Source organism: Myxocyprinus asiaticus, chromosome 25 (genome assembly GCF_019703515.2).
Source record: "Myxocyprinus asiaticus isolate MX2 ecotype Aquarium Trade chromosome 25, UBuf_Myxa_2, whole genome shotgun sequence".
Classification (NCBI taxonomy): domain Eukaryota; kingdom Metazoa; phylum Chordata; class Actinopteri; order Cypriniformes; family Catostomidae; genus Myxocyprinus; species Myxocyprinus asiaticus.
In genome coordinates, this window is record NC_059368.1 from 46,703,721 (window position 1) to 46,720,227 (window position 16,507).

The 16,507-nt window shown below is 36.1% G+C and overlaps 1 protein-coding gene across 5 annotated transcripts in view; it reads right to left on the reverse strand.

Moving 5' to 3' along the window:
• Positions 1–16,507, reverse strand: part of map3k5 (mitogen-activated protein kinase kinase kinase 5) — a 95,742-nt gene that overhangs the window by 44,363 nt on the left and 34,872 nt on the right. For all 5 annotated transcript variants that reach the window (XR_007893060.1, XR_007893061.1, XM_051655323.1 and 2 more), the window contains exons 6-13: positions 12,731–12,837; positions 10,748–10,918; positions 9,905–10,017; positions 7,146–7,305; positions 5,255–5,408; positions 2,277–2,384; positions 898–950; positions 433–528 (exon numbers count right to left, since the gene is read on the reverse strand). Coding sequence is in view for 3 of the 5 variants with exons in the window: in XM_051655323.1 (XP_051511283.1) it covers positions 433–528; positions 898–950; positions 2,277–2,384; positions 5,255–5,408; positions 7,146–7,305; positions 9,905–10,017; positions 10,748–10,918; positions 12,731–12,837 (962 nt within the window). In the remaining 2 variants the exon portion in view is untranslated. The remainder of the gene's footprint in view (positions 1–432; positions 529–897; positions 951–2,276; positions 2,385–5,254; positions 5,409–7,145; positions 7,306–9,904; positions 10,018–10,747; positions 10,919–12,730; positions 12,838–16,507) is intronic.

Here is a 16,507-nt window from a genome sequence, read left to right on the forward strand (position 1 = left end):
AGTCCTGTGAATATATATATATATATATATATATATATATATATATATATATATATATATATATATACACACAGTATATGTTTATTGTTTTCATGCATAATTTGCATTTTTTACATTGATTTGTAGAACAAGTGCTAAAACATAAGTGTTTCAGCTGAGCGAATGCTATCAAGAGTGGAGTGGCACTGCTTATTTTTTTCTGTTGTTTTTGATCAACAGCTGACTGTAAAGAACAGAAAGGATATTAAAAGAGACATTAATGACAAATGGATTGTGTGGATCTCGTCTTTGGACACACATTACACGGAACGAGTCAAACCAAACTTTTACTCTAAACACGCAGTGAAAAGATCTCACAGCTGAACTATTTCATCATAAGGAAGAATGAACTAAATGGGGGAAAAAAGCAATTATTTGCAAACACACACACACCTCTTGCAGTGCATCTCTGTGCAGAAATAGATCTGGAAGTCTTCAGAGTTGTTCACCACATACAGAAAACAGCTGCGCTCATCAAACTTAGAGATGCTGCATGTGTTAAAAAAAAATACAGATGTCAAAAACACTTGATCTATCATCTTAAATGCTTCATCACTGTGATCAGGTGATGATCATGCATTATTTAAAAGTTCTGAAACTTAAGGCTGAGCCAGAGGCTGTAAAAGAATATAAAGGCTTATAATTGATTTTGCAAAACTAATATTGAAAATGTGCATCTTTAATATTCTTATTATGCATGTGTTTAATAAGGCACTAGAGGCTGTGCTGTATTGTGCATATGCTCTGCTGTGTGTAGGGCCTAACAACGCCCTTTAGCCATGACTATATTCCCAATGCAGCACAGCCTCTTGTGCCATATTGCTCAATACAAGTGATTTAAGGGTAGAGAGTATTTACCTCACACCTCGCACTGATGCTACACTGAAATTCCACTCATGGATCCCCTTATTCTGAGACACACAGAGAGAGAGGCACAGTGTGGCATTATTCAGCAGCCACAAAACCGTGAAGTGATCTGCACATATGAACACTGTACATCGTTATTTAAAGGAATATTCCTGGTTAAATGCCCTTTGCTTAACCCCTGTGCATTTTTGGCTGTCTAAATGCAAAATATTGTTCTAATTTTACAGTACCCCCAAAATAATAATAATAATAAATTATTCCAATAATTAATACATAATATTATCTACGTTTTCAATCTTATGATGAACATACATCATTTCATCATAAAGCATCATAAAAAGAAATTGTTGTCCTATCTTTGTAAATATGTAATTCATGATCTGTTTGCAGATCTGGCCCAGCAAAAAGTCTTATTTCATTCCACTAGATGGCAGCAAGTACTAGGAATGAGACATTTCCCTCTATTATCTTCCATCACTTTATACAGATGTGAAACACAGCTGAGCACTCACACATGTGCTCCTCCACAGACATCCAGTCTATTTTGTGATCCCTCACACCTTCCCCACCGTTTCAACAAATATCTCGGCCTCTGAGTGGACTAGAAGCTCAATCTAGATGACGTTAGAAATCTGAGATCCTCAGATGTATTCACACATTTCATCATCAATAATTGACAACATATTTTGCAGATTTTTTTTTTTTTCATGCTTTTTCTGCTAGACTGCATTTTTGTTTAAGACATTTTAGACATAACATTGAATTATTTACCCAAGCAAGCTCATAGACAAGTAGAAAATTGCTCATCTACTCTATCTGCTTATATAGTTTTTGTGGCTACTTAGCGCTTACAAAAGCAGTGATTGTAGCAGACATGAGACATTTGTCTTTGTTGTCTTAAATAAATCATATTTTACTCAGTGATTCTTTTGATAATCATTTGAACTGTGGTGTTATGGCAACAAAATAAACTAGTTGCATTCCTGAGATTTCATTATACATCATTACCTCAAGGTGGCACTCATTTGTCTTATCTTCTTGTTTTATGTAACATACATGTAAAAGTGATGCGGCTCTGTGAAAAGTACAGATTCTAAGCTTTCAAATGATACCACATATGACTTATGTATTCAAGGACTTTCACGTTTTAAGAGTAAACTTATTACACACTCCTGGCCCCGCCCCACAGAGTTAAGAGGTTAACATAATTAGCGTAATGTTAAAGTTAATAGTCACATTTGTAAAATATGTTGTTGTTTTTTTTTACCCATATTGATTTAGTAGTAGATTTTAATTTAATAAGTGTACAAACCAATGAAGAAAGTGAATCAATGAATGAATGAGTAAACAGTAAATAAATTATATATTACTTTGTCATCAGGGGTCACGTGCCAGATAGACAATGTGTTCTCCTCTACATCATTGTTTATTGAGAGGTAAGACGGCTGGTACACTTTAGTGGGCTCCAGTATCAATACCTGCACACATGTCAAAAGCATCCAATAATGATAACAGTCAATACATTTGAAATTAATAAAGAGTCTTGGGCAATCTCTCTAAACCTAGAGAGCTGACATGATGTCTACATGAGCAGCTGTCTACAAACAGCATCTCAGAGAAGGTTTATTTCCTGCACGCCACTACAAATGAGATCTATTTAAAACCTCAATTGTTTCTCCTAGACAGCAACAATAATCAATGGACAGCAAATGGAGACTATTAGGCTGAGGCCTAATAAAAATGTTTGGAAAGTGAATCTATTTTCTTTTTGTGTGTATTTCTGTTGTTCCTAACTTTAAAATTCATCCCAGCTTCCTTCCATCTAAACCAATAACATTAGCTAATTATGGCCTTCATTTTATGATCAGCATAGAAAGCATAACAAACATGGTATACTGTATATAAAATACTGCCTGACTGTGCTTTTTTTAAGCACAAGCAAGTTTGTGTTTTTATGAGGCATGTCAGCAGGGGGCAGTCAGCGCACCTCAACAAACCTCACAAGCAGTGCAGCCACAGAATGAGACTCTGTGTGTAGTAGATGACAGAGAGCAGAGTGTGCATTCACCTTGAAGCATGCAACACATACAGACTAATTTTTTGTTATTAAATCACAGTCTTTTGCAGTTATATAATCACACTGGGTCATGTAGTGACCTGCTTATCAGGATGTGTGAAGCTGTCGTCAAAAACACACAAACTGAAAGGGCTTCACTCGATTATCTGCAAAAATAAAAGCTCAATTTAAATTATGACAGAAATATATCACTACTGTATAGATAAGTAATATTCACTGTAATACTATTACTAATAATAAATAATAATTGTATTACATTTAAGCAATACCTCACATCTGTGATGCTCTTTTGTGCAGCACTTTATTTGACAAAAATAACTTCAATGTTGTATTTTGGATTGTGCTGTGAGGATCTGTCTAAAAGTACTTCATCTGATAAAAAAAGAAACCTGTTCTATTTTCATTTGATTAGCATTTCATTTAATTCCTTTATTTAGACACCCTTTTGATTATAACATTTTATTAAACTGTCGAATATGGAATTCAGAAAAAATAAAACGGAAAACACAGAATTTGTGAAAAAATAAAACATATGGGCCCCTTCATGTTAACATGTAGAGATGGGTCATTGATAAATAAGGTTGTCTGAGGTGATCAAAATTTGAAATATTTAAAAAGTCAAGTCCATAGACATGTAATCTTTGAGTTCATGTTGTTTTCACAAATTGTTTGGGAAACATTTATAGCATTTTGTACAAAACATTTATTTAATGACTTTAAAAATGTAAAAGGTGTTTAAATATTTTTCTTGCACATTGAATACATGAGAGCATACACAACTTCATCATTGAAGTTTTCAAGCAAATGTTTCAAAGTGAAAAATATTTTTTACAAATATGAATTTTTAAGTCAAGAATATCAAGAGGTTTTCTCATGGCTGCACTAAATGACCTGAACCAAATGTGCATTTTCATTAAAATATTGATATTTAATGATATGACAAAATTATGATTTGTTTTTATGTCTTGTGGGTCTAAAGAGATCTTCTCTGTTTTAGGATTTGTGTCACATGACAACAACAGTTCTACCTACATGTTGGTTGCACCACTTGACTTTGATTTGGTGGACAAACGTTTTTTTTAAATATTAAATATATTTTAAAATAAAATAGTTTCACTGCATTTGTTTTAGATAAATAATAATAAAAGATTATTCAACAACTCATGCCAACATTTCATTTCATTAGATTTTTCTTAACGGTTGCACCATATTTTTGACTTTAAGCCCCAGAATTAAATATAACTTTGAACACAGAAACTGAAAACATGTTCATCATAGAAGAAGTGTATTCAAGTAAGTATTTTGTGTGAACTGCATTTGTAATGTATTTTTCAACTAGAAAAAAAGTTTGTCAACTTTGATGTTGGCTTGAGAAAGCTTAGCCTGAAATTTTGAAGTAGTTGTAAAAGCTTGAAGTTTGAAGGTTTTAAGTTTAAAGTAGTTATAAGATTAAGTAGTAGTTTTAAAAGTTCAAAGTTTAAAGATTATAAGACCATTCAGTCTATCAGATAGATAGATAGATAGATAGATAGATAGCTCATTTGGTTGCTAGGCAGTTATCAAGGTGATACTCAAAAGGCTCCTTGCTACCCTGAGTCCAATGAACTAAACAATTTAAAGAGTCAATTTAAAATCAGTCCTGTTCGGAAGTCCGATACGGGAATACCGTAAATCCGATCAGTAAGAAAAGATAAAGCAATACGAGTCAGACCAGTTTAAAGGTCTGTGCTGAGTTTGGTGCATGTATCTTAAAAGCTCTAGGAGGAGTTAGAGTCAGAAATTTTAGTCTCGGAAGAATAAGAATAATAAGTTTAAATAGAATATCAAGCCAACATAATAATGTATTAGACGCGGACAAAAACATGAGTGTCACGTCATTGACCCAGATGCTTTTGTTCATGAAAATGAAAACGAAGAGTCCTTATTGATAGACAATCAATACTTATTGATGATATATATATATATATATATATATATATATATATATATATATATATATATATATATATATATATATATATATACTGTATATACTGGATCTCACTAATGTCTTAAATTGTGCTCAAAAATACCAAAGTCACAATTTAAACTCCAACACTTCTCATTAAATTCTTCCAAGACCAAATTATCTGAGCTACACAAATCATTTGGTCCAGGTAGTCAGCTCACTAGGTTTTGAGTGTGTGTGAGACAGAGAGAGAGTGTGTGAGTGTGTGTGTGTGTATGTGTGTGTGTGTGTGTGAGTAAGTGTGTGGCAAAGAGTGTTCATACAGGGAATCGGACTGATGTGATGTCCTTTTTGGTGGCTTCCACCATGAAGTCCATCCAGAAGTCCACCAGCTCTTGTTTAGGGGCCTGTGGATCTGTGGTGGGTTTCTTAAAGTGCTTATAGATCAGGATGGTTTCCACCAGTGAACGCAGATACCTGGAATATAAAACACAAACACCTTCATGAACTCACAGCACACTCAAATGTGTCCCAAGTCAAACGAGTTCACTCTCAAGTCTCTATGATATTCAGAATTAAATCTATTTGTGGCATTTAGGGCTGCAACATCTAATCACTCCAATCGATGATTATTGATAATGGAAATCATCAACAACGAATTTCATTATCGATTAGTTGTGTGAGAGTTGTTTCTCTCCAGCACGACTTACATTTTACTGCTATTTTCTGTTTTATAATGTATACATGTTATGAATTGAAAATCAGGCGTGTATTTCCGTGTATTTTGCAAAACTGTTTGTTTTTACCACGTTAAATTTCACTGAGCAAACGAGCGTGCACATCCACGACAATCAAACCGATCGCAATGGAGAAAGGAGCGCAATCGCATTGATTAAACTCGTGCAACATCATAATGCGCTTTCAGTTTCAATGTAATCAATCGTGCAGCTTTCACTGATGTCATGATGTCACAGAGGTCAAAGTGTGCAGTTCAACATGTTTTAGATCATTTCTCATCATGTGAGCATCGGGATGTGACTTTTCAGCATGACAGTGAATCTGCATTGCGTTTACAGATGATTGTACTATATTAAACTGTATATAATGCTGAATATAATGTATAATAATGCTAAGGGTCCTGATATTTGATCGTCCTGATAGTGCCAAATGTAATGTCTGGTTCCACTAGTAAATTTATACCATGGCAAACATACACATATTTTTGAAAAGAATAGTTTAGAAACATGTAATCAGTGACCATACTATTTTACAACCTACAATATTAATTTAAAAAACTTAAAATGTATGTAATCAGTGACAGTGTACAAGCATATTACATAATTCTGCTGGGCAGAATTATTAATATTTCTATTCTGGTGTCACCTTTGCTTTCTGCTGGGCTGATGTTTTGTCCCACTCCATCCCTGATTAATTATTTCACTCTTTAATGATGAGCACTTTTTGTTAAGTTTTACAAGTAAAGGAACTGTTTTACATATGTACTGAAAGTAATAATAATAATAATAATAAATTCAAACTTAACTTTTCATGATTCAGGCTTTGTTCAAAGTTTTGTGAGAGAAAGAATCATGAATTCAGTAAATCATTTCAGTTAAAAAACAAATCATATTTTAAAAAAAATACAGGAAATAAAATTTCTTTTTTAATCCGATTAATTGATTAATCGAAGAAATAATCGAAGATTAATCGATTATCAAAATAATCGTTAGTTGCAGCCCTAATGGGATTATACATTATAAATACTATTTATGGCATTATATTTATTGCATTATACAGCATATATATATATATATAATTATTTGAATTATTTTGTATTATTTATATTTAATTGTGGCCCAAGTCAAAAGAGTACACTCTTAAGTCTCTATTATATTCTGGTTTCTCGATATGTGTGGCCCCTTTTCAATGCAAGTCTATGGGATTTCTTCAACCCTTGCAATTTTAACTGCTTACTGATAATCTTCCCCATGCTGTAGCTATTAAATCTCATTTGCAGTTGTGTTGTTGAAACTTGCCACATTGCAATCTGTCACGTGACAAGTGTGAACCTCTGGTCATGAAACACAGGCATAACAAAATTATTCTTTTGCGAATGAGAACTATTCCTTTAATACTTATCAAACACTATGAAATTGTACAACTGCAGCATGTTCCCATAACTGATGTGTGTAAAATGCGAATGTGTGCACATACCAGATGGGAGCATTAATTTTGAAGAGTTTTTCAGAGGCCTGGATGACTCGCGTGTTGTCACAGGCGAGAATACTTGCACCAAGAAAGAAGCCCACATCCCAATAACTCTGCAGCTTATCCAGACTGCCCTTCTTCCCCAACAGACTGCTTAACTTCACACCTACACAACACATGCATTTGAAGATATTTGAAGGAAGGAAATGGCTTTAAAGTCGACATGAAATCAAAACTGTTCCCATTTACTTTCTAAATACATGTTCCTGATCTTATTGTGAATGATTCATCATTGCACATTATTTTAAGAAGAAAAAAAAGAATCATAAACTTAACGCAATAATTTAATTCTACTTAATGTTAAAGGGATAGTTGACCCAGATGTGTATGACTTTCTTTCTTTACCAGAACACAAATGAAGATTTTTAGAAGAATATCTCAACTCTGTATATACAGGTGCATCTCAATAAATTAGAATGTCGTGGAAATGTTCATTTATTTCAGTAATTCAACTCAAATTGTGAAACTCGTGTATTAAATAAATTCAATGCACACAGACTGAAGTAGTTTAAGTCTTTGGTTCTTTTAATTGTGATGATTTTGGCTCACATTTAACAAAAACCCACCAATTCACTATCTCAACAAATTAGAATATGGTGACATGCCAATCAGCTAATCAACTCAAAACACCTGCAAAGGTTTCCTGAGCCTTCAAAATGGTCTCTCAGTTTGGTTCACTAGGCTACACAATCATGGGGAAGACTGCTGATCTGACAGTTGTCCAGAAGACAATCATTGACACCCTTCACAAGGAGGGTAAGCCACAAACATTCATTGCCAAAGAAGCTGGCTGTTCACAGAGTGCTGTATCCAAGCATGTTAACAGAAAGTTGAGTGGAAGGAAAAAGTCTGGAAGAAAAAAGATGCACAACCAACCGAGAGAACCGCAGCCTTATGATTGTCAAGCAAAATCGATTCAAGAATTTGGGTGAACTTCACAAGGAATGGACTGAGGCTGGGGTCAAGGCATCAAGAGCCACCACACACAGACATGTCAAGGAATTTGGCTACAGTTGTTGTATTCCTCTTGTTAAGCCACTCCTGAACCACAGACAACGTCAGAGGCGTCTTACCTGGGCTAAGGAGAAGAAGAACTGGACTGTTGCCCAGTGTTCCAAAGTCCTCTTTTCAGATGAGAACAAGTTTTGTATTTCATTTGGAAACCAAGGTCCTAGAGTCTGGAGGAAGGGTGGAGAAGCTCATAGCCCAAGTTGCTTGAAGTCCAGTGTTAAGTTTCCACAGTCTGTGATGATTTGGGGTGCAATGTCATCTGCTGGTGTTGGTCCATTGTGTTTTTTGAAAACCAAAGTCACTGCACCCGTTTACCAAGAAATTTTGGAGCACTTCATGCTTCCTTCTGCTGACCAGCTTTTTAAAGATGCTGATTTCATTTTCCAGCAGGATTTGGCACCTGCCCACACTGCCAAAAGCACCAAAAGTTGGTTAAATGACCATGGTGTTGGTGTGCTTGACTGGCCAGCAAACTCACCAGACCTGAACCCCATAGAGAATCTATGGGGTATTGTCAAGAGGAAAATGAGAAACAAGAGATCAAAAAATGCAGATGAGCTGAAGGCCACTGTCAAAGAAACCTGGGCTTCCATACCACCTCAGCAGTGCCACAAACTGATCACCTCCATGCCACGCCGAATTGAGGCAGTAATTAAAGCAAAAGGAGCCCCTACCAAGTATTGAGTACATATACAGTAAATGAACATACTTTCCAGAAGGCCAACAATTCACTAAAAATGTTTTTTTTTTATTGGTCTTATGATGTATTCTAATTTTTTGAGATGTGAATTGGTGGGTTTTTGTTAAATGTGAGCCAAAATCATCACAATTAAAAGAACCAAAGACTTAAACTACTTCAGTCTGTGTGCACTGAATTTATTTAATACACGAGTTTCACAATTTGAGTTGAATTACTGAAATAAATGAACTTTTCCACGACATTCTAATTTATTGAGATGCACCTGTATATATTTAGAAGCAATATGAAGTGATATGATAGGTGTGGGAGAAAAACAGATCAGTTTATTTAAGTCCTCTTTTACTATAAATTCTACTCCCTGTCCAGTAGGGGGCGATATGCACGAAAAATGCGAATCGCCAAAAATAAAAGAGGAAGAACTCTTAGGAGAGAAGAGCACTTAGGAGGGTTGTTTGAAAGAGGAGATTTATAATAAAAAATGACTTAAATATTAATCTGTTTCTCACCCACATCTATCATATCACTTCTGAAGTCATGGATTAAACCACTGGAGTCTCATGAATAACTTTTAGGCTACCTTTATGTGCTTTTTGGAGCTTCAACATTTTGGACTCTGTTGACTTGCATTGTATGGAACTTCAGAGCTGAGATATTCTTCTAAAAATCTTTTTTTGTGTTCTGCAAAAGGGATGACATGAGGGTGAGTAAATGATGAGAGAATGTTCATTTTTGGGTGAACTATCCCTTTAGTATTTCATCAGTTCTACCCCTTGGTATCAGCAAGTAACTTTGACAGTAAATCAGTTCACAAAATACTTGTCTGGCTGCCATGATTAAAGCTTGTGAACTGCTCTGATATCAGTAATGATTATGGTATCATTATTATGATACAGCAGCATATATACGTAGCTTAATCACATTTTGCCCCACCATATTTGGAGGGGTGGTTGATTGGACGAGGCTGAAGCTGACTGTGTCCAACCATCAAACGCACCTACTTTACGCAGCTCAAAGGAGGATTCAAACTGTTGCCCTGCAGCCAATAACAGCACAGCATAATTTATTCCCGAGTGCAGCGTGGGCTCCGATTCAAAACCTTTCCTGAACCTGCAGACAGACAGCACAGACACACTTCAACCTAAACATTTCACAAAAGAATTTAATAGATTTCAAATGATAAAACAATAGATATAGTGTTGAAAATGAAGACAAAAAGTATCATGACACTTTGTGGTTGTCAAACATTAGTGGAACATGTCCATAGTTAATGTGCTGACCTCTGGGGGATCTGACCTCATACATCCATTAAAAATGACCAGAACACCAGTTGATTAAAAGTCATTCAGCAAAAATCACTCTGAAAACTAAAGTTAGTTCTGGAAAAGCTCTTGAATAATTTGTTTGCAGATGACACTTGCTTTGATATTTTAGTTTCTAATGCAATGACATTCAGACATTTTAAGTCTGACTTAAGTGTCAAAACACATTTGGGTCACTGTATCAAACTGGAAAGTACTTATGCTTCAATCATGGAAGTATTTGTTGTTCTGCCTTTAATATATTCTGGTTTAAATTAAATAATTGAATTATATGTTTATACAGTAATATAGTGAACAAAATATTGTATTTGTGGCATAATGTTGATTACCACAAACACTCATTTTGACTCGTCCCTCCTTTTCTTTAAAACAGGCAAAAATCTGTGTTCCAGTGAGTAATAGTCCTAAATATACTGTAGGCTCTCATTTTCATTATGCAAAATATATTGACCTTCTTTTTTTTTTTTTGTGAAATATGAGCTGGACATGTTTGGTGAGATTCTCCCACATGTTCTCACCAGTGTGTGCCCTGATCTCTGCTGTCTGTGTCGGTGAAATGAGAGTCCAGGAACATGTCCTTATGGATTCGGCCCACCAGACAATAAATATCAGATGCCACCTGCTCATCTGAGTTCACCAATGGTAACATGATGTCCAGAGCTTTCTGCCTGTCTCCTGGGAGATTTCTCCTGCAACGACACACCAAAACAGAGATAAAAAATGTTAATGTACAACTTGAAGGTAAAGTGTGTAAATTTTATTTTATTTTTTTATGATAAAATACGTTCTCCAATCCCAGATTAATTTGCACAGTCAAGTATAAGTAAGAAATGTGTTGGTTGATTCCCCCAAAAGGTGTAAACACTGAATCTGTGGCGCTATCAAGACATTCCTCTGTTTGTTTGAGCGTCCCGACCAATCTGACAAAGCAAGATTGGCTCAATGACATTAGGAATACTGCTGCAATACATAAATGTAAAAAAATGTAAATGTTAAAATGTGACCAAAATGATGAAAAACTAATGATAAAAAAAACATTAGCAATATTAATATTTTCGTAATGTACCTTGTTAAAAGATCCCCTGTATAATTAACAGAATTAGCTAAAAGAGGGAATTTTGTTCATGTGTAAACAAAATGGACATTACAACAAAATAAAAAATGGAATCAAATCGAATTGAGATCTTGCGAATCGGAAATTAATCGAATCAGGATATCTGTATCAATACTCAGCCCTGTGAAGAACAGTCAGAGAAACAAGTGGCACAAATTTTACACATTTCACCTATCAATGTTTTTATAAAATGGATTTTATGGTTCAAAAGAAATCAAAAGATCTAGGATTTATTGCTTGTAGCTTAGCTATGAGAGAAGCATTAGATTAAAAGCGTTAAAAGATTGTTAAAGGAACAGTTCACCTAAAAATGAAAATTCTCTCATCATTTAATTGCCCTCGCGCCACCCCAGATGTGTATGACTTTCTTTCTTCTGCAGAACACAAATGAAGATTTCTAGAAGAATATTTCATCTCTGTAGGTCCATACAATGCAAGTGAATGGTGATCAGAACTTTGAAGCTCCAAAAAGCACAAAAAGGCAGCATAAAAGTAATCCGTAAGACTCCAGTGGTTTAATCCATGTCTTCTGAAGTGATATGATAGGTGTGGGTGAGAAACAGATCAATTGTTAAGTACTTTTTTTTTTTTTTTTTTACTATAAATTCTCCATCCTGCCCAGTAGGTGGCAATATACATGAATAATTCTGATCACAAAAAACAAAAGAAGAAGAATGTGGAGGCGAAAGTGGAGATTTAGTTGTAAAAATGGACTTAAATATTTATCTGTTTCTCACACATACCTATCATATCACTTCAGAAGACATGGATTAAACCACTGGAGTCTTATGGATTACTTTTATGATGACTTTATATAATCTTTGGAGCTTCAAAAGTCTGATCACCATTCACTTGAATTGTATGGATCTACAGAGCTGAAATATTCTTCTAAAAATCTTCATTTGTGTTCTGCAGAAGAAAGAAAGTCATACACATCTGGGGTGGCATGAGGGTGAGTAAATGATAAGATAATTTTAATTTTTGGATGAACTATCCCTTTAAAGTGATACCTTAAACCTCATTCACTGTAACTCCTTTATTACACTGTGTTCAAACCAGGTGTGATGTGATAAGTGAAGTGACAAGGGCTAAAAAGTGCCAAGAGTTTATGTCCTAACCTGCCATGACTGTGACAAGCATCAGGACATTTTGACTGTTGTTTAGTTTCTATTCTGCTGCATTGTACTTGGTAGACCCGTATACACTGAAATCTCATTGGTCCAAAACCCTGCTCCCAATAACTGTAAATTAAACAGCAATGTCCTGATTGTTGCATCACACAGCAGTTTTGAGTTCAGTGTGGTCAGACAAATGACATGGCACCGGAAACATGCCGCGTTGTGCCTGGAAATCTGGTTAGGACAAAGTGTAAGATGTTCGATCTCACCTGTTGAGGGCAAAGGCGTAGTGAAACTTTATATGAGGATGTGCCACAGGGTCAAATGTCGGCAGTTTTTCCAGTGTTTCAACTAACTTCACAATGGACTCATAATCCTACAGACCCACAAATAAAAAACAAACAAAATTTACATAACACTGACAGACATTATAATATATTATAAACTGCTTAATATGTTATCATTGTGGCTAAACCATTTTATATTATCTGACCATCCTAGGGCTTTCAAGCTACATCCACTAAACTCAACACAGTTCTTAAGGCTGTTCTGACTTAAGCCGGTGTATTTCTTTTTTCTTCTGCCAAACATTTCTGCTTTTATAACTATTTTTAACTTTCAAGAAACATCAAAGTTCTTCTTGACAAACTTATCCTTTGTCACGTTCTGTCTCCCTCCTGGTTCTATGGACTCCATTTCCCATAGTGCACTGCCCTTATCACTACCAGCTGTTCCTCATCATCCTCACCTGTCTGCCATCCCCTCATTAGTTCTGTTGTGTATAAATACCCTCCTGTGTTGTTCATTCTTTGTCAGTTCTTGTCCATGTAATAGTTGTGATGGTTTGTTTATTTATTTCGTTTATGGCACTCTACATTATTATATATATATTCATTAAAGTCTGTAAATAGATCCATCGCCTCTTGCCTCCTTCATCTTGACCACAAGTTGTGACAACCTTTTACTCACGTTTGTAAAAACATAAAGTGATTCAGAATGTAAAGTTGAGTGCTGACAATGTTGGAAAACATTGGCTTGTTTTATTATATCAGCCTCATATTTATATGACAATAAGATAATACACAAGAAAATCTCTGAATGTAAAAGTATGAAATAAGAGTGCATTTAATACATTTTAATGTAAACATTTAGTAAATAAAACAATTGCACATGCAAGTTCAGATAATATGATTGTTGCATGTAAAATGTATAACTGCTTAATGCCTCATTGAAATGAAAGCACTGAAATATTCATGACATGCTCTTAATTTAGAATCACAAACTGCTGCACAGGGTTTCAGTAAAAACAGCAACATAATTAATTAGACTTTTACTTAAGGACTTCAAAATGTTGAGTTCAGTATACTATGCAAATAAAACTGTACACATGCTCTGCACATGCTTTAAAGCGAGAAAGTGTGAACAAACTTCTCTTTGAAACATGCCAATAAAGTACCTACATTTTGTTTTTCTCACCCAAAACCGATTGTTTCACTTTAAATTAAACATCTGGAGTCATATGGATTACCTTTATGCTGCCTTTTGGTGCTTGAAAGTTTTGGACCCCATTGACTTGCATTGTATGGATATAAACATGACATAGATCCTTTAAAATATCTTGGTTTGTGATCCGCAGAAGAAAGAAAGTCATTCGAGTTTGATGGTGAGTAAATGACAAAGTCATGATGAAATATCATTTTTGTGTAAAATATTCCTTTCAAAAATCTTTTGTGTCCTTTGTGTTTTGTGTATACAGGTTTGGAAAATTTTTACATTTTGCATTTTACATTTAAATTTATTCATTAGCAGATGCTTTTATTCAAAGTGAATTACAAATGAGGAATACAACAGAAGCGATTCATCCAAAGAAGGCAGTAATAAGAGAAGTGCTGTAATTCAAGGTTTCAAATTGCTCAGAGAAGCACAAGTAATGGAAGTGTCAGCGTGGTTCTAGCAGGAATATCTTGGGATTCATTCCATCAGGCATCTCATCCAATCACAATAGAGCCTCTTCTTTATAAGCCTGCACAGCTATCTCTCATTGTTCACATACCTCCATTGCTTTCAGTCACGCGCATGTGAGTGAAACGCACAATCATGTCACATGCTATGCCTCACTTTTCCAAGCAACTGTCGCTTCATGTTGGATGATCACTCACCGTGATGTTCACGCACCTCAGCACAGCTGGTCTCCATCAGGAAAATATGCCAAGATCTCCTTCTTTTGGGGGAACAATCATCAATGCATATAGCTGGTGGTTGATGAGGTGGCAGGCTTTCTGCTATCAATAGCTGGGTTTCCATCCACCTTTTTTTATGCGTATTTTGAAATTGCGCATAAGAAATTCAGAATGGAAACGCTTGATATGTGAATAAATTTGCATAAAAGTTAATGGAGGTGGATTTTCTAGAGTTTTGCTTTAGTTAAAATGCACATTAAGTTGATGGAAACAGTTTATTCGCAAAACGATTCTGCATGTGTTATGAGCGTGTGATAGCTTTATGTGACTGGCCTAATAAAAGATAAGACCTTGGCACACAGTTCTTTGAACACAGCCCTTGTCATTCGGAAATGTTTAACCCACAGCTGCTCATCAAAGTGGTTCCTCACAACACGCCAGAATAGTTTTGTGGGCGGGCGCTCCCAGGTATGCGGAGACTGGCAGCGTGTGGGCATCACAGCCATTTCAGTACCATTATATCAAATATTACACTTATTCTGCGGTGTCTCGTGGATGCATTTAATAAAATTAGATACTTGCTCCAATCTTGCAAATAAAACTCTCCCTGAAGCAGGGAGAGGTCATTCAGCTGCTCCATCATGTCGAGGCGGCTCCCTCATTATAGTGCATTACGTAGTGGATGGAAACGTGCAACAATTCGTATTTTCTTGTCAAATTTTTAGAAATGCACTTAAAAACGGCGAAATATTTAGATGGAAACCCAACTATTTTTCTCAATTCTCTGTTCAGCATTGTACAACAGCTTAACAACAGGCGGGAAGGAGAACACAGGGAAGCAGGTTTTTCCTGGCTCAGGTAGGAAATTTAATAGGCCACTTCAGTGCTTTACAACTTCACAAACTCATCAGCTTCACAGGCACGTAGGCATTTAACACATCAGCTTCATAAGCATGTAGTCACTTAAACACATCAGCTTCATAAACATCACAGGTTAAACGTAACAGCTTCACCTTCAGGAGCACCGTGGCCTTCTTTGTGCCAGACTCTCTCACCCTTTCTGCTGGTGGTGTGGCTGCTTATATGCCACTCTCCCCATGCTCATTAGAATTTGAAACAGGTGTTACACATAATCTAGCTCAGGTGCAAGCGCCCTTACCACTTTCTCTCTCTCTCTGGACGGACGCTCGACCACGCCCCCGCTGCCACAATCATATACCTTACACTACATCAGCCATGACGGCCACATCACGTGGGTCACCGAGTTTAGGTTCACAAGTGCCGATCTGTTTACCACAGTGTTTGCATGCCTGAGTGTACTCCTCATTGGGAAATCAGGATCCAATATTCATGCAGGTCATTATGCATAAGTACTCAGTGTATGGGGTTTGATTATATCCATTAAGTTAAGATGATGTGTTTTCTTGACTTCATATGTCTACATCCATTGTTCTCATAAAGGGGAAGTATCATCTGTTGCTGCATGCCCTCTGACACCTAGCAGTAGGCATTGCTCATTACATTTCCGTATTTCATTACCAGCACAATGCATTTTGCTGCTCTAATACAAGATACATATAATCAAATCAAATCATTTCATTCTGTCGGGGTCGGGGTCTCAGGATCACATGAGAGTAACCTGGACCGAACTCCAGGCACGATTCGCTGACAGAGAACACCTGCAGATCCCCTACCCTTTTGATGGAAGTGAGCACAGTCAGGAGGGCAGTCTTCAAAGAGAGTGCCTTAAGCTCAGCTGACTCCAAGGGCTCAAAGGGAGCTCCCTGTAGACCCCGAAGGACTATGGAGAGGTCCCATGAGGGGACAAGGCGTGGTCTGGAGGGATTCAACCTCACCAGCTCCGGA